Source organism: Bos mutus, chromosome 12 (assembly GCF_027580195.1).
Source record: "Bos mutus isolate GX-2022 chromosome 12, NWIPB_WYAK_1.1, whole genome shotgun sequence".
In the NCBI taxonomy this organism is placed as follows: domain Eukaryota; kingdom Metazoa; phylum Chordata; class Mammalia; order Artiodactyla; family Bovidae; genus Bos; species Bos mutus.
The window spans coordinates 55,280,342-55,299,116 of NC_091628.1; the positions used below are offsets into that span (position 1 = coordinate 55,280,342).

At 45.0% G+C, this 18,775-nt stretch overlaps 2 protein-coding genes across 6 annotated transcripts in view; one reads left to right on the plus strand and one right to left on the minus strand.

Moving 5' to 3' along the window:
• Positions 1-2,035: 2,035 nt before the first annotated feature.
• SPRY2 (sprouty RTK signaling antagonist 2) lies at positions 2,036-7,347 on the minus strand. Its single transcript, XM_005906803.3, has 2 exons — positions 6,797-7,347; positions 2,036-3,874 (listed from the first exon to the last, which is right to left on the minus strand). Exon 2 carries the CDS (start codon positions 3,821-3,823, stop codon positions 2,876-2,878), a length of 948 nt encoding a protein of 315 aa, XP_005906865.1. The 5' UTR covers positions 3,824-3,874; positions 6,797-7,347; the 3' UTR covers positions 2,036-2,875.
• Positions 7,115-18,775, plus strand: part of LOC138990213 (uncharacterized) — a 181,726-nt gene continuing 170,065 nt past the window's right edge. For all 5 annotated transcript variants that reach the window (XM_070380648.1, XM_070380649.1, XM_070380652.1 and 2 more), the window contains exon 1: positions 7,115-9,337. In XM_070380648.1, the coding sequence (XP_070236749.1) occupies positions 7,115-7,789 (675 nt within the window). In that variant the 3' untranslated portion in view covers positions 7,790-9,337. The remainder of the gene's footprint in view (positions 9,338-18,775) is intronic.

Below are 18,775 nucleotides of genomic sequence, written 5' to 3' on the forward strand. Positions count from 1 at the left end.
TTATTTATCTTTAAATAATTTTTATCAGGACTTTATATATACTTATGCCAAGTTCTTGGAGAAGGTAATGGCAACCCAGTCCAGTACTGTTGCCTGGAAAATCCCATGGACAGAGGAGCCTGGTAGGCTGCAGTCCATGGGGTCGCAAAGAGTCGGACACGACTGAGTAACTTCACTTTCACTTTTCACTTTCCTGCATTGGAGAAGGATATGGCAACCCACTTCAGTGTTCTTGCCTGGAGAATCCCAGGGATGGGGGAGCCTCGTGGGCTCTGGGGTCGCACAGAGTCAGACACGACTGAAGCGACTTAGCAGCAGCAGCATGCCAAGTTCTCTTCTAGCTTCAGCTGGTTTATTACCATGTTCCACATTCAAACTAGTGAATTATGGTTTACAACGGACTTCACTCAAAAAACAAAAAAAGACAAATTAGCAATTTCTAATTCAGTAGGTCTCAAACTATACATAATCACTAGTAGAATGATTAAAAATGCAAATCCCTAAGCAACAGGATAAGAAACTGATTCAATAATCATGGAAAGAGGTCCTTAATCTACATTTTCAATAAACGCCCAATGGCATCTGATAAATTTATCTAGATTAGATTTTGAAAGCTGCTCATGTGTTAAAAAGAAAAAAAAGGAACTCTCAGAATTTCTATACCAAAATAGTTTTATCAGTGCATATGGCAGTATCTGTCTGATGAACAGTCAGAAACTGGTTAATCAAAATTTTTGTGCTTTATAAATTCTGAAAAACTATATAGTGAATAAGAAACTCTGCCCTATTTTTTCCCTAATATTCTAATTCTGAGACCATCAGGATTAGACCTTAAGAGTATTAGAATTGCAACATTCAGTATTCCAAAGTTGAGACCAAAGAGTAAATAATTTCCCAATTAATTTAAGCTTTGTGTTTTTTGAAAAGCATAGAGGGTACTAAAGGTGTCCTTTTACAGCAAAACATTATAGCAATGTCTTGGTTTAGGAGGCTATATAGTTCCTTGAAAGCCAATTTCAAAAAACAAAACAGAAGACAGCCTGTACTAAGACTTCTTAACTAAGACCTTAGAACAGGAAACGAGAGATTAAACAATAATGACAGGTAAATCATTTCCTAGACTTCCGGTGATTCTTGGCAGCAAAAGCTTGTGCTTTTGGAAAAAAAAATAATCAGCCATGAAGTGACTAATCAAGTGACTTATTACAAATAAGAAAACCCAGTATTTGTCAAGATGGGCTTGTAAGAGCTTGTTGTATGCTTGCTTCCAAAAGATAACTACAAACACTGGCTTTTTTTTTGCCATACTGCAGTGTAAAATTTTCCCAGTGTAAAATTTAACAATTTCCTGGATAATCTGATTAAACAACTAAGACAGGGACTCTCAAGTTGGCCTCTCAAACAGCTAAGTTGGGGCTGCTTGGGCCTGAATTATTAGGCCAATATAGGATGAAATTCCTTGATACCCAGTACCTGAATCAAAACAAGTTATATTTTCCATGTCTTTTTCTTGTATCATGGCGATAAGCCCAACAGTCTAAAACCAGAGACTAGGAAAAACACGGCCAGTTAAGTCAAGAAAACATTTTGCCTCAATTGTAAGCATTGATCTGTGTTTACTGCATGCCTGACACATAGAGACCAGTCAATAAATGTTGAACCAGATTCATTTCTCTGGTCTTAAATCAGCCTTGACATTCATTCTTAATAACTTTATATAAAAAAAAAAGTCTAATGGTTCATCTTTTAGGTAAGTCTCCTGAATGAATTCCTTAAGATTTTTTTTTAAACCTGCAAAACAAAGGCTAGTCTGCAAATCAGCAAAACAACAGGAGCCAAAATGAGCCCTCCTATGATTAATACCGTTAAGTGAGTCAAGTGCTCAATTATTTCTCCTGATTGCTAGAATTATCCCTGAAAATCACCAAATCTCCACTTTAAAGCAGCAAGCATAAGATAAGTGAAAGTATATGTCACTGAAATACTATTTCTAAAATGGTTTTTCACTTCAAAAAAAAAAAAACCAAAGAAAATGTAAAATAAGACAATACAGCTCAGTTTAATTTCAAACGTTAATATATTTTCTATTTTATATTGAACATATGCATCTGTAACCCCTCATTGGCAGCAACTATCACATCCTCATAAAAGGGGCAAAATCTGTAAGATGCCTCTTAAAATAAATATTCTTCTTTATAAAATAATAAAACTTCAAATAAATATTCTTTACACTAAACAATATGTTGAAAAAAATTAGAAAATAAAGGTTGAATTTTACTGTAACTGTACAATATACATGAAGTCCAAAGGGAAATCAGAGTCTTACAATAAAGGCTTTCTGTAAGGCAAAATACAATCTAAAAACATACTGATTGATTCACATTCTTCCGAATGTACAACATATTAGTATAATATTTTGTGAATGTGCCGTATAGTACGGCACAACTTGTTTTTCACAGTTGCAAATATTATTGTATATACAAAAATATAGCACATTATCTCTGGAGAAAACAACGGGGGTGGGGGAAGGGAGAGGGGCAGTCATCTGCTAATTTACAAATTTTGCAAGTACTATTCACAAACAAAAACTTCACCTAGAGTGTCTATTGCTTTAGCTTATGCAACATGTAGGTCACCAATGTCTGTATCCCATACTCTGAGCTCCACTAGCTGAGTTCTAACAAGCATATCAATTAAAATGGCACATGGATGAAAAAAGCATTTCACTGCAAACAGCACAGGATATCCCAACCCTCTATCAACAGTGCCAAGATTCTAGCTGTTTAGTTGGTTGCATATGTGTGTATTTAAAAAAAAAAAAAGGAGGGGCAGAGGGAAATAATCCTTATGACTGCAATCTTCCTGATTCATGATGCTATGTTGGTTTTTCAAAGTTCCTGGGTGGGACAGTGGGAACTTTGCAGCAAACTGTGTTTGAATTTTTACAACGGCACCCAGGCCTGTTCACCCGGTCATAACACCCCTGGCACAATTTAAGGCAACCCTTGGCTGGCAGGTAACACCATAAGCAAGGCAGAAAGAGGGACATGACGCCCATGGCTGACCAACGTGTACAACAGTGAGACTGGCTACAAGAGCACGGGTTGTCCGCACAGTTGTCCTCGTCGTCGTTGGAACAGTGATAGAAGAGACCCTTCACACAGCACACGCAGGTCCCGTAGTCGATCACGTTCTGGGCCGAGCAAAGGCACTGCTTGTCGCAGATCCAGTCTGACGGCAGAGGCCTCGGGTAGGTGCACTCCTTGCACTTGCACTTGCCGCAGTCCTCACACTTGTAGGCGTGCAGCCCTACATCTTCCTTGCTCAGTGGCTTCAGCTCACCTGGCTTGAGCTCCGATTTGGGCTGCACTCGGATGATCCTGTCTGCCAGAGGCCCCGAGGAGAAGGAGGATCCTAGGAGCCTCTGTTCGGAGGAACTGCTGCTAGTACTTGTCCTCGTGCTGCTGCGAGAGCCGGAGCTGACTGTGCTGATGGACCGGGCTAGAGAGGCCCTGGCTGAAGGGTGGGCCGGCGGGTGCTGGGGCCGGGAGGGCTGGCGGGGCTCGGGCAGCCCGTGGAGTCTTTCATGTTTGTGCTGGGCCGTGGGGCGAGGAGCAGGCTTGAGCCCAGCTCTGGGGAGCACAGTGGGCCCCTCCGTGTACTCATTCGTGTTCCGGATGGCCCTGATCTGATCCAGAGACAGCACGTGTACCTGCTGGGGGAGGGCGTCCCTGGGGTCGGGCTCCCCACGCTGCCGGCCACTGTCACGGGGTGCCTGCAGCAATGGCTGTGACCCGCTGCCACTCTGAGCTCTGGCCTCCATCAGGTCTGGGAAGTGTAGTCACTCCAGCAGGCTGAGAACACATCTGAATTCCTGCGGAAACCAAGAGGAAGGAGACGGTTTACACTCCAGAATACTACCCACTCTCCACCCACCTGGCTTAACTCTTCACTCCCCACATCCTCTGGAGAAACAGACTTTGAAAATGGAGTGGCTGTGGAACATATTAGGACAGCTGTCTTATCCACGCCTGTACCCAAAAGTAAAAATTACAGCTAGGTATCCACTGTTCTTTAATCCTGTGAAGTGTAGTGACACCAAACTGATCTCTGCTTCAATCACATGAGTAAGGATTCCTTACTCGTATAAGCAAAAAATCTGCAAGGTTCAGGTTCCCTATAAAAACTGCAGGAAAGTACTCTTGGAACATAACTCATACTGACATTTTCAAAAGCTGAATACCTTTTCAAATTGTGAAATAGGTTTCAACTTATCATGGTCATTTTTGCCTGGAACTTCAATAGATACAGCCTAGAAATTCTTGGTTCCTACTTTACATCTGCTTTTACATTAAACAGCTTGAACTATTCTGTGACTTTACAAAATCCCATAGGATGAAATGACATGCAAAAAAAGGGTAAATACTTCTCTTCCCCAGGAATATACAGTTTATACAACAATCATGCATTATCATTAACTATATAGTAGCACAAAGTTATAGAATTGAAAATACATCAATTTAAATCCTGTTAGGTGCCAGGAATACAATAGAGCAAACTTACACCTCCAGCAACAAAAGAGAGGAACTTTTTTTCAACTTCCCAACAACTTGAGAATCACATATTTTACAACCTGAAAGCCTCGGAGAAAATCTTAAATTCTGCAGCTAAAAGACCCGTTTTCCCTGTTTTAGAAATGAATCACGTCAAAATCTTAACTGCTTTTGCCCATTTCCCAAAACCTAATAATTGAAAACATACACTGATTGGTGATAACAGGAAGTGATTTAAAAATTCAAGTGTCACATCGCAAATCTATCAATCCTGACAAGCAACCGCTTAAATTGCCATCCCTCTGTTAAATTTCAAAACGACCATCCTCTTTGTCAACCCAGTCTACAATGACCAAAAACGCGCAAAAGTGGACCTTCATCCAGTCTGATTTTTTAGAAAACAGACACAGGCAGGTGACACACGCCTTCCAATTCGGAAAAAGGCAGAGTTGGAAACCGGATCTCAGCTCCAACAGAAAGGCAGACAAGACAGCGCTGTTCTTAGTTTATCGGCTCTATCTGCGCTCCAACGCCGTCCCCAGCAGGTGGGACTCTGTCGGAGCCCCGAGGGACTTTTCTCCGGGAGGACAGACGCAGCCCAGCGGCCAAGCTGGCCCCCTGCGCACAAGCCCGGGACGGACAGACAGGCGGGGGCGGGGGTGGGGGAAGGGGCGGGGGTGCCTAGCAAAGGAACATGCCCTGGAACGCTGGAGGAACCCCTCCCTGCCTTTCCAGATAGAAATCTCTCCCACCCCGAAGAACTGGCTCCCAGGTCCAAGAGGGAGCCGCTTCACCCTCAGGCGGAGGTCACACAGCCCATCGCAGGACGTTCCGGCCAAGGCCCTCGAACGCAGGGCACTGGTTTCCAGCCCCGACTCCGCGAGGAAGAAAGTCCTGCCTGAGACACAGAGCCGGGTCATCTAACCCTGGCACACTCGGCGACGCCACCCTGCGCTGACCTGAGGGGCAATGCCTGCAATGTGCACGCGCCTGTATATTAAAAATATACATCTGTATGCAGATATGTATTCAAGTCTCAGAAAAATTGCTTTAAAAATTAAGAACATTTTCCAGCGCCTTACGCCGAGCATGCAAGACCCAGGTCCCTAAGCTGGACACTTGCCGCTATGCTTGCAGTGCAAAGTAGCATCTTTTGGGGGGTAAGGAGGTTTGCTAAAGTTATTTCCTCTGATCCCTCTTCCCCTTCGCAGCACCACCCCACCCCCGCCCCATGCTCCCTCGTCAACACCCCCCCTCCACCACCACCACTTTTAAACCCCCCATTAAGAACTGTGTGTGATCAGACTAAGGATGAGGGAGAAAGGACTTCAGCACAAGGGTGGGGCAATCCGACACAGAAACCGCATTGTAAAAACGCACAAGGTTCCGAATTAAAAAAACAGCAGCAACCACACAAAAAAAGTGGATCAGTCCATCAAAGTAAAGTAAAAAAAAAAAAAACCCAAACCTAGTCTCTTTTGCCACCTATTTTCAGGTAATGGAAAACGATCGCGACCGCTTGATGACTTTCTTCCTGTGCTGGGTCAGCCCAATCGTCCAAAAAAAAAAAAAAAAAAAAGCGTGACCCAGGCCGACCGCGGCGAACGGAAAAAAGAGAAAGCTGCACTTCCGAACCGCGGAGACGCGGCGCCAGGCAGGGCGACGCTCCCACCCTCTGCGTGCTCGCCGCAGTCCACGCCGAGCTGAGGCGGGGGCGCCCTCCACTCGCCACCCTGTCCTCTTTTTTTCCACCCGCGAGGCAGCGACCCGCACTCCCTCGGTACCCCGGCGCCCCTGCCTCGGGACTGCCTTTCCCGGGACCTGCCTTCCCCGGAGAGAACAGGTTCGAAGTGCGGGCGCCTTCAGCGGCGCCCTGGAAAACACAAAGTGGTTCCCTGCCTCTCCCGCTCTCGGCGCCCAGTTCGCGGCCAGTGCGCCGCCGTGAGCCGGCCGCCACCCGGAGACCCCCAGCGCCGGTGCGCTGGGTCGTGGGGCCGGGGACACGGCACCCCGCGCGCGCTGCAACCGCCCCCCCACCCTCGCGCCGCCGAGGAAGGCCGAGGCCGGGGCAAGGCTGATCCGCGGGCAGTTCCTGGGCTCCCCACGGAAAACCTGCGGGGGAGAGAAAGGGAGGCCCGAGGAGAGCCGGACCCCACTGCCGGTCCGGCTGCACCTACTCCATGTTGCCCACAACGCGCCGGCCGCGGCGCCAGGAAGGGAAGAGCCGGCCAAACGCGCCTCACCGTGATCGCGGCTTTGCACCAACCCCTCTCCGTTGGATTCTCTTCTTTCCGAGATGTGCAAATAAATCCAGCCCTGATGCAAACTTTTTGCCTCTCCTTCCTTCCAAACTCTGCTTCAGTCTAACTTCTGAGCGATTGGCTGGACGAGAAAAGGAGAGGAAAAAAATCCGGAGCCAAGTCCTAGCCGAAGAACACTCTGGAGTTCGGGGCTGGAGGCGACCCCCCTTCTAGAAGCGCACGCGGAGTATTTTTTTTTTTCCCCCCTTTTTTCTCAATGAACTGGAGGCCGAAGCGCCAACGGCGAGTCTCCTCTCCCAGATGAGCGAATTGAGAAAAGAAAACGGCCTTCGCGAGGACCTAAAAGCCAGATGGCCAAGTCGTGCAGCCACGGCCGCGTCCGAGCGGAGGCGGCGCGGGGGCGCGCGGGGCGGCGGGACGGGCCGAGCCGGGCCGGGCGGGCGCGGGGGCCTGGGCGCTGCGCGCTCCGCCGGCCCCTCTTCTCCGCTCGCGCTGCGGCGCGCAGCTCTCGGCGGTGCAGACTGGGCGTTGTGGAGGCGCGGCGGCGAGGCCGAGGCGGGGGCGGTGGGTGCGAAAGAGGAGGAGGAGGAGGAGAAGGAGGAGGGTCTGGGGCCCGGCCGCGGGGGGGGGCTCGCCGTTGGCCTGCGCCCTCGCCTTTCCGGAGGAGGCAGGGAGCTCTGCGGCGGCCGCGGCAGCAGTAAATGGCGTCATGTGGATCCGAGGCGGAACAGAGCAGTTGTTGTCCCAGAGGATATATCGCATCCGGTCCCAGCTCATTGGCTCCGCGGGGCTACATTCACTCACACTCCAGCGCCCGCCAGCGCTCCGAGCCGCAGGAGGCATTCAAAAGGGCAACCGCGCCGCCCCGCGCGTACCCGGGCCGGTCCTGCCGCCCGGGCCGCCGTCACGCGCGGTGCCCGCGGGGCCGGGCTGGGCACGGCGGGGTCAGTTGATCTAGTTTCAAGGAAACACTGACCTTAAAGTTTTCCCCAGAGGCCAGGAGGACGAACCTTGAGCTCGGTGGATTTAGGGAACTTTCTCCCCGCCACTAGGAGAAGGGAATGAACGTTTTAGACTAATCCCGGCCAGGCTATGTTAGCACTAAAAACCAGTTGCGGGTTTTGAGACTTTCTTCGGAATCCATTGCAAGACAGGCTCTCCCCTTTTCTATTCCCCCTCGAGGGGGCGACGGGGAGAGAAGCAGGGGGAGGGGTAGGGGAGCGGGAAGTGAGGTGGGAGGGCTATTGGTTTATCCTTTGTCTACTGGATTAACCCGATTATACACCAGGCACCGGGACAAACCGCCTCCCCCACCTCCGAGCGGCGTACGAGAGGGGCGGAATGCAGATTTGGGTTTCAAGTACCTTCTGCTCTGGCCGGGATTTGCTTTTGATGGTGTCAATTGTAGCTTTTCGGTTTAATATTAGATGTTCTAACAGAGGGAGTGAGGTACAGATGGAAGATTTGTGAAGATCTTTCTTACCGTTTTGTTTCACGCAATTGCTGATGGAAATGCTACAGTCTAGGCCTTTAAAAATTTTAGTTAACTCAATCCTACACACGTACACGATAACTAAGGGCCACATCACGGGCTTCTGAAATGGGAGGGGCTCGCTGTTCCACTGCAGATTTCCTCCTCAACTAGAAGAATCATCTTTCATTTCCGACTCTCCTTGTCACGTAGAACACTCCCCAATAAGATTCTGTTGTCCATTTTGAAGGTGATCTATTTTCCCACTTACAAAAAGAAATGTAAAGATAGGAAATGCATACATATGCACTGCTCTAACTGCCGATCGTTTACAAAGAAACGTGCAGGAACGTGGGAGCACCAATGGGAAATTAACACCCCCCCCAACACACTCTTAATATTGGATTCAGAATGATTTACAGAATGATTTTACTTTACAGGGAAGTACGGTCAGAACTCCCAGGTAGCACCTGCGACCTCGCGGTCCTGGGGTTAGAGTTCTTGAAACTGCTAGGAAAACGTGGTGCTAGATTTCCCGGGTCTGGTTCCAGCCCACCTCGGTTCACAACCGCCCTGGCGCTCGCCGCCCTGTCCCGAGCCTTCGTCTGCGGATGTCCCGGGCGTGTTCCCGGCCACGCTTTCTCCCCTGCCTTCTCCATGTTTCTCTAGGGCTCCTCGCCCCGGGTTTGGAACCAGAGGTGGCAGGGGAAGTGGCCTGCGTTATTTCCGGACGCTGGCCTCCTGTCCCCCCCACCCCTCGGGTGCGGGTGGACCGGGCTAAGTCCGCCTGCTCCGCGGCGTCCCCGGGACAACGGGGCCTCCCCTAGCCCCGGCCGCTCCCCGGACGCCCGGGTCCTCAGGTCCTCCGAGCCTCCGAGCGGACGCAGGCGCCGCTGCGCTCGCGGCCCGTCGGGCCACCAGGGGGCGCCCACTCGCCCGGCGCGGGGCTGGGGTTGCTTTCTTCAACGCGACTCCACGAGAGCAGCCGGGGTTGCCTTCCAAAATGTACCTTGGTCCGGCCGGTTCACAAAGAATAAAAAGACGTTTTTCATGTAAGTGCAACAACAGGTGCCTTTCCCTACCCTCTCAGCGGACACATTCCGTTTGAATGCGAATGAGGGGCCCAGGTGCCGAAGAACCCCAGCTTTTCCCGAGGGGGACGGAGTTGGCGGCCAAAGCCAGGGTGTGCGAGGCTGGCGGGAACTCGCTGCCTCAGTCTGGCCAACAAGTCTCGGGCCGAACAGGTGAAAGAAACCCGACGGCTGTTGCTTAGGGGATACTTGTGTCAGGCTGTGTTTCCAGCACTGCAGGAGCTCTGCGAAAACACGCTGTTGGGGCTCAAAGCATAAAGTGGAATTTAAGTTAGAAGCTTCTGGCTGTTTAGAACACCTTCTGTGTTTACAGAGCCAATAGGGAAGAATCTAGGAATTTATTTTTAATGAACTGGAAGGAATTCCGTGTAATCTAGCTCACCCAACATCCGGTTTGCAAGCTGGGAAAATATTTAACCTATACCTTAAGGGCAATGTAAAAATGAGAATCTGTTGGGTTCTTTCTAATTTACTCCTTACTATTTTTTAAAATTATTATTCATTGTTGCTACTTTCCGCACGTGGTGTATAAAGCACTATCTTGTGCCTCCAAGATTACTTAGTTGTGATCCCCAAGAGGAAGTATGTTTGTGTGTGTGTGTGTGTGTGTGTGTGTGCGCGCGTGCATGCACGCCTAGTCAAGTGTTTGGTGTAGCTATTATAATGTGTCCTAAAATTGATTTCATGTTATGTGCCAAAATTATAATGGGTTAATTTGGGGAGATACTTTAGAGTTTTGAAAGAATGTTATGTAAAACTTCACAATGGAGTCCATTTTCAAATGTGTTGTGGAGAGTTCGAGAGAGGTAACCCTAATATGTGAACAGGTGTTCCTGCTTGACTGATGTTGAAAAATGCCCAATCTTTGGAAACACCTGCTACCCCAACACTTACCTCTAGTTCTCTGGAGGCACAAAGTAACAGGTGCTCTTAATCGCAGTCATTGACCAGTGGGATCTTATTTCTGCCTTTTAATTTTGTGTTCATTTCTTTGGACTTCCTTTTTTTAACTATCACTTGCTGACTCAATCGCTTCTGTAGTGTCCAACTCTTTTCAACCGTATGGACTGTAGCCTGACAGGCTCCTCTGTCCATGGGGTTCTCCAGACAAGAATACTGGAGTGGGTTGCCATTTCCTTCTCCAGGGGATCTTCTTGACACAGGAATCAAACCTGTCTCCTGCATCTCCTGCATTGCAGGTGGATTCTTTACCCCTGAGCCACCTGGAAAGTCCTTTATTAACTCTAAGTACCTTCAGTTTGTTTTTTTCAAATGAGTCAGTGTATAAACAGGTGTGAATTTTGCCTCCCCCAGTCTTCCATAGACAGTGTGCTGCTGCTGCTGCTGCTGCTGCTGCTGCTGCTGCTGCTGCTGCTGCTGCTGCTGCTGCTGCTGCTGCTGCTGCTGCGTCGCTTCAGTCGTGTCCAACTCTGTGAGACCCCATAGACAGCAGCCCACCAGGCTCCCCTGTCCCTGGGATTCTCCAGGCAAGAACACTGGAGTGGGTTGCCATTTCCTTCTCCAATGCATGAAGGTGAAAAGTGAAAGTGAAGTCGCTCAGTGGTGTCCGATTCTTAGCAACCCCATGGACTGCAGCCCACCAGGCTCCTCCCTCCATGGGATTTTCCAGGCAAGAGTACTGGAGTGGGGTGCCATCGCCTTCTCAGATCGACAGTGTAGGCTGCTTATTTACCAATAGGTCTGTTGTACAAGTTAAGTCAGATATTTCCAAGGTTGCACTCACTCATCTAAGTTTCTGGTTTATATCCTAGTAACAGGAGAATGTAGTTTTAAACAACTCTAGTTCCAGTTTTTTTTTTTTATGAGATTGACTGAACCACTTGGCTTTACTGGTTTAGATCCAGTTTTGATAACCAACCATATCTTGCAGTGATATGCTGTGTTTTTTGAGACAAAGAAGAACATTGATTGTTTTATTTAGTTTTTAGTTTTATAACCAAGGTGAATTATCTATCCCTATTTAAAGATGGCCCAGGATACACAACAGTGTATACTGCTTCCAAGAGTAAAAATTGAGTATCTCAATTGCCTTAATAAAATTATGCATGGACTCTTTTGGGAGGGACCTTCCTAAGTTAAAGGCTTTGCAATAATGACCTTTTGATTTGACAGCCAGGACTGTAGTCATTTTACTTTTTGAATTGCTTTGAATCTTCAAATTCTGTATCTGTTACTTCTTGGAGAGAATTGGGAGTTGCTACAATAGAAATTCAAAATAGAACACTCAGTTCTTATCTACATCCCTAGGAAGACTGGGAAGAGTTTATCTCTGTATCTGACCTTCTTTGGTGATGTCCTTTTATCCTTAGCTAGACTGGGGGAAAGATCTGGAGTCATCCTTGGGTAAGAGAAGTGATGGGTTCATCTTGAACTGGAGGCTCTGGTTGGTCTGGTTTTTTTTCGGAAATCTTACAGTCAACCTGAATCTATCTACTTGGCAATTTCTACAGGTTAATCAGTCTTCCTGCCAGCTCTAGGAACTGTATTACTACAATTTATGAAAAGTCAGTTATGGACTGAATTTCTGTAACAAGGCAAAATTTCTCTACTGGTCAACATGATTTTTCTCATTATATTACCTTTATATTTATCCCTTGACCTAACAGTCAGGCTTCTTCCCTTGTAAGACTGATGTCTGGAGAGAAAGTCTAATTGGTGAGACCATCGTATTGTTGCTTTGCCTTTCCCCAGATAGTCCCAGGTTTATATGTTTTATTCTGTTTTTAACATTTGGTCCCTTTATTTTGGGGTTTCCCTGGTAGCTCAGCAGTAAAGAATCTGCTTGCAGTGCAGGAGCTGCAGGAGACATGGGTTCAATCCCTGGGTCGGGAAGATACCCCGGAGGAGGGCATGGCAACCCACTGGAGAATCCCCATTGACAGAGGAGCGTGGGGGCTACAGTCCATGGGGTCACAAAGAGTTGAATGGGACTGAAGTGACTTAGCACACACGCATGCCCTTTATTTTGGAATCTTTTTAACCTAGATGCTAAAGTAAAAACCACAAATTGAAATGAGTATTTGGATATTACTAAGATTTTAGCCTCTGAAAATAGGAGTTTTGGGCTTTATACTTTCCATTATGTGGACCTGTGATCAAAAGGGCATAGGAAGTTCAGCTTGTTCTCTGAGGAAGATGTCAAACACATTGCATGATGGTCCTTCTTATAATTCAGATGCCATCACATCCAGGCTGCCAGCCAGCCCTGAATTAATCTCAGTTAATAGGTCAGGTCGAAAAATGTTCAATTTGGTAAATGGAAGATGGGTGCATGCTGACTCAATTTCTTCTTCCTGTCCTGATCCTTTGGACAGGAAGTATTATGAAGTTACAGTGAATTGTGGATCATTTGAGGATATTGTGGGGTTGTATAAAACAGCATTTCTATACAAACTGTGTGTTGGGTGTGACTATTCAAAAGGCTAATCTGCCCCAAGGATCTGAGGGAATATATATTGGGACTGCCTTGGACTTAGTGGGCTGGAACTGAAAATAGATTCTTTACCATATTATTCTTTCAAAAAACCAAAAACACTCACTTTGAAATTCCCAAACGTTCACACTCAGTAAGTGCTTTCCAATGAATGAATGAAATTAAGTAAATTTTTTTATTAACCTGAATTTTCTTAAATACAGAGTTTTGAGATTTTTTTTAATGACTAAACTTGAGTCATTCTGTTAACCTAGAAATTACTATTGTGTTTTGTGTAATTATTAGCAAGTGACTGAAATAAGTCTTTTAAGGCCATGATTTTTAACCCCTGGAATAGTAAATATTGTAAAGTTTAAAAATAAATCTTTATGGAAATTTTATGTGCTTGAAAGAAAATCTGTAGGGAACATCTATTCTCTAACTGTATAATAAAGAAATTAACAAAAAGACTGATCATGGGGGACCTAGACTATAGCTAAAAGAAAACTCATGAGTCTTTTCCTTCAAAAATGCATTTGGCAAAAGTCTAAATATATTAATGCTGCTGCTAAGTCGCGTCAGTCGTGTCCAACTCTGTGCGACCCCATAGACGGCCTCCTACCAGGCTCGTCTGTCCCTGGGATTCTCCAGGCAAGAACACTGGAGTGGGTTGCCATTTCCTTCTCCAATGCATGAAAGTGAAAAGTGAAAGTGAAGTCGCTCAGTCATGTCCCACTCTTAGTGACCTCATGGACTGCAATCTACCAGGCTCCTCCGTCCATGGGATTTTCCAGGCAAGAGTACTGGAGCGGGGTGCCATTGCCTTTTCCGAAATATATTAATAATTAAAATTAAATAGCCTGTAGCTTCAAATTTAGAAGTTAGCATTTGCTAACTTTCAAGAATGCATTTTTAAAATAGCTTCCAGAAAGCCCCCAAATAGTGGACTATTTTTGCCTTTCAGGTTCTTTGTGAAAATTCCAACCATTTGGGGCAAATCTCCTCAGGATGCCTTGATGCTCAAACTTGGCTTTTCATTTTTCCTGGGATAAAGATCCAAGTCCTTAACCCAATTTCCTGGTCCTACAGTCTGTCCACTTTTCCTTCCCAACCTTTGTCACACCCACCGCACCCCCTGCTTTCTGCTACTATGACTATTACTTTTGTATATGCAATTTCCCCTTTCACTTTCTGGCCTTTTGCTGTGTTAACTCCGACTTATCTTTCAAATCTCTCTTGTCTTCTTTTTAGAAAACCTTTTTTCTGACCTTTTGACTCGGTCAGATCTCCTTGTTCTTCTGACCGTCTCTGCTGCAAACATTCATGTAACAATTGAGTGATCGTTTATTAACTGTCTCCTTTGCTGTATTTTAAGCTCCATGAGGAATCCGAGTGGGTGCTGCCTGCCATTTAATCCCCAGCACTGAAGGACCTGGCACATATAAGTATCTCAAATATTTTTAAATAAGATGAATGAATGAGTGAGTCAGGTAATTAACCTTAGTTCCCACCTGTAAAAGACTTGCTGTTGGGATTGGATGATATAAAGTACCTACAAAAGCTAGTGTATGGGAAGTTCTCAATAAGTAGCAGTGATAATTTCAGTTCACTTGGGCTTGGTAGTTTATTTGGTAAAAATAATTGTTTTGCCTCAATATTTTCAAAAAGTTTAAAAAATTATATAAGTGCTCAGTTGCTTAGTTATGTCTGACTCTTTGCAACCCCATGGACTGTAGCCTGCCAGGCTCCTCTGTCCATAAAATTTTCCGAGGCAAGAATATTGGAGTTTGTTGCTATGCCCTTCTCGAGGGGATCTTCCTGACCCAGGGATCAAACATGTGTCTCTTTGTGTCTCCTGCATTGACAGGTGGATTCTTTACCACATGCGCCTCCTGGGAAGCCCCCAATTTGATTTATGTATTTTACTTATTTGTGTTTATGTAGGAATAAAAATGGGAGAAGGAAATGGCAACCCATTCTAGTGTTCTTGCCTGGAGAATCCCAGGGACTGTGGAGCCTGGTGGGGCTGCCATCTATGGGGTTGCACAGAGTAGAACACAACTGATGCGACTTAGCAGCAGGAATAAAAAAGAGATTTAAAGCATGTTTCAGTGACTGTTATTAGCTATATTCAGCTGTTAATGGTATTTCTACAGAAACATTTGATTTTTGTTTTTATGAATTATGAGTAAAAGTGACCCCTTGGAATTCTCTAGGCCAGAATACTGGAGTGGGTAGCCTTTCCCTTCTCCAGGGGATCTTCCCAACCCAGGGATTGAACCCAGGTCTCCTGCCTTGCAGGCAGATTCTTTACCAGCTGAGCCACAAGGGAAGCCCCTTCTCAAAAAACTAGAGCACTTGAGAGAAGGTGGGACCTATTTAGCTGATGTGGTTGTTTCTGGCTGGAAGTTCTCTTGATTTAATTGTTCAGAAAATATAGATGCTTGAGAAATGTGAATTCCTTCTTGTGTGAGAGTGATATTTAGGCTCTTACCAACAGTGAATTTTTAAGTGTATATCTTGGGGATGGAGCCTTGTGTCTGCAATGGTGCTGGAAGTTCCATCCTCTGTTAGGAAGAAGACGCACATTCGGTTACAGTCAATGTGTGACAGAGGTGTTTGTTGTTCTTCAGAAGGCAATGATGTTTCATGGTTTTCAATTCTTTGGGTCATGATGATCCTGTGAAGGTGAAAGTACAACAACTCAGAATAATATTTAGAGTCTTGAACTACAAGTCCTATTCTCTAGCATTTTGGGGAAACATTTATCAACTACCCTTTCTTATTCAATAACATGGAGTGGCCTTCTGGGGGCAGGGTTCCTGTCTTCATGGCCTGGGAGTTGCTGGCTTGATCACTTTGCTCAGTGGGTTTGAGATGAGAACTTGCCAGTGTCTAGGTCCAAGGAGCTGACAGTCTAAATGGGAGATGAGGCAAATAGCCATGAAAACACAGGAAAGCCATTTAAGGGCATCTACTAAGTCAACTGGGCTTCCCAGGTGGCGTTAATGGTAGGGAACCTGCCTGCCAAGGCAGGAGACGGAAGAGATGCAGTTTGATCCCTGGCTCAGGGAAGATCCTCTGGAGGAGGGTGTGGCAGCCCACTGCAGTATTCTTGCTTGGAGAATCTCCAAGGACAGAGCAGCCTGGCAGGCTACAGTCCATAGGGTTGTAAAGAGTTGGACACAACTGAAGCTACTTAGCAGTTATGCACTAAGTCATTTTCAGCTGGGTACTGTTGATGCTTGAGGGTTTGTTGGTTCAGCAGGGCTAAGAAGGCTTCCAAAGGGGACACCTCTGAGCAGGGCAGTGGCCCAGGTGTTAGCTCCCTCTGAGCCTCAGTGTCTGTTATTCTCTCATTTTGGCAGTACATATTGAGTGGTTTATTAAAAAGCTAAGACTCTCTGAATGTATGTGGGTGGGTGTGGGTGAAAAAGACCCTTAATGTCTCCAGTACTCTAACCTTAGAATGGAGTTCAGATAAGACAGTTTTAGACAGAAGCTGAAATATTTAAATTTCCCAAAAATATTCTGTTAATATATACAAGTCATCCTAGGAACATTTCAACCTCAGGCAGGGCCAGGGTTTGTGGCAACAGACAAATGATTATCTTCCCATTATTTGTCACCCTTTTCTCATGAACTTTGTACAACTGTTAAAATAAGTTTCTTTTTAAAAAATTTATTGTTTTATTGAAGGATAATTGCTTTACAGAATTTTGTTGTTTTCTATCCAACCTCAACATGAATGAGCCATAGGTATACATATATCCCCTCCCTTTTGAACCTCCCTCCCATCTCCCTCCCCATCCCACCCCTCTAGGTTGATGCAGAGCACCTGTTTGAGTTTCCTGAGCGATACAGCAAATTCCTGTTGGCTATCTATTTTACCTTTTTTTTTTTCTTTTTAAAAAATACTTTTAAAATTTTTATATTTTGGCTGTATTGTGTGGCATGTGGGATTTTAGCTATCCAATCAGGGATTGAATTTGGACTCTGCATTGGAAGGCAAAGTCTTAAACACTGAACCACCACAGAAATCCAAAATAAGTTGCTTTTATGCCTTACTTAAAAAAAAATATTTTTAATTGGCGGATGATTGCTTTACAATGCTGTGTTGGTTTCTGCCATACAACAATGTGAATCAGCCATAAGAATATATGTGTCACCTCCCCTCCACCTCTGCATTACTTCTTTTTTGTACTTTTTGACTACTTCTTAAGTTATTGGTGGGTTGAAACTTCTGAAATCTAAAATAATACCCAATGTCCTAGGCTCCAGGTGCCTCAGAGGCAAAGGGCACCATCCATGTGGCAGTCATTAGCACTGCAGCTCAGCAGGTGTTATAAATCACAATATCAGGATTGGGAGGGGTTTAGCATGCTTGCAGTAAAACGGTAGAGATTTTACCAAAAATCTCTGTTATCTTTTGACGATCACTTTTTATCAATTTATATTGAATACATTATGTTCCAGAATTATCCAAAGATAACTGACCTTGCTCTACTTTTTTCTGTATCACTGTCTCCCAAATGACAAATGGGTTCATTTTATTTTTTTCTGAATTACATATTCACTGTAAGAAGAAAATAAAAATCAAGCAATTCAGAAAACTATGAAAAAGTAGAAGTCCCACTCATGGAAAATATTTGATGAATATTTATTTTAAGATACTTTATTGCTAGTCATTCGATTTTCTCTTTTTGAGGGCTTGGAGTTCAGTTGTTTTGCTTGAATAAATAGTGCTGTGGTAAGCATTCTTGTTCCTATATATTCATGCATTTATCTTACCCTGCTAGGATAGATTCATAGAAGTAGAATTTTAGTCCAATTTATGTATATTAATTTTTCTGATACTATTGCTAACAGCTCCCCAAAAGATTTCTCCAGTTTTCATTTCTTTAAATAATAATAATTATTTATTTATATATTTTTAAATGATTTTTGGCTGTGTGGGGTCTTTGTTGTTGCATGCACAAGTTTTCTCTCATTGCAGGGGCAGGAGGGTTCCTCTCTAGTTGAGTTGCACTGGCTTCTCATTGCAGTGGTTTCTCTGGTTGCAGAGCACAGGACTCTAGAGTGCATGGCTTTTTGTAGTTGCAGCCCTCGGGCTCAGTTGTTATGTGGCATGTGGGATCTTTCCGAACCAGGGATCAAACTAGTGTCCCCTGCATTGCAAGGCAGATTCTTAACACTGTACCAAGTGGTAAGGGAAACCCCGGTTTAAATTTCTAATTCTAGTTAAGAAAGACTGTTTCGCCAGAGATCTTACCAATAGTAAGTTTTGCCACAATTTTTAACCTGTGCTTATCTAATAGGTAAATTTTGATATCTCAGTGTTTCATTTTGTATTTCTTTGTTTAGTTCTGAATTTAAACCTACATTTTAATATTTCTTGGATAGTAGCATTTTTTCTCTGTGATTTCAATTTCACATCCTTTGTTCATGTTTTAATTGGAGTGTTGTTCCTTTGTTTATTTTTGGTTTCCTCATTTTAAAATGCAGTTATTTCCCCCATTTTCCATTTGTCTTTCAAACTTTGGTGGTGGTGGTGGTGTTTTGTTTTTGCCATATACAGACATTTTCAATTTGTTCATGAGCTCATGCCTATTTTCATTTATGGTTTCCGGCTGTGTTCAGTTGCTTAAGACAGCTTCTTGACTTTCATAGTAGTAAATTATAAATTAACATTAAAGCTCAAAATCATTGGGGATAATGTGGTACAAATAGTTAAGCCATGTATCTTACTGGCATGCTCATTAGGCTAAATTTGAAGGAAGAATAATAATAATATTTGGATGGGGAGAGGTAAGGATGGAAGATGGTTCTGTGTAAAAATTTGATTCAAAGCATGAAATTTCTGGCTTCGAATTAAGTTGGGGTTGCCAGATTAAGAATCCACCTGCCAATGCAAGACCCAAGAGATGTGGGTTCAATCCCTGGGCCAGGAAGATCCACTGAAGGAG

What these genes read in the sequence shown, in the direction of transcription:
- SPRY2 (XM_005906803.3), bottom strand. Translation starts at nt 3,823, where the DNA reads ATGGAGGCCAGAGCTCAGAGTGGCAGCGGGTCACAGCCATTGCTGCAG.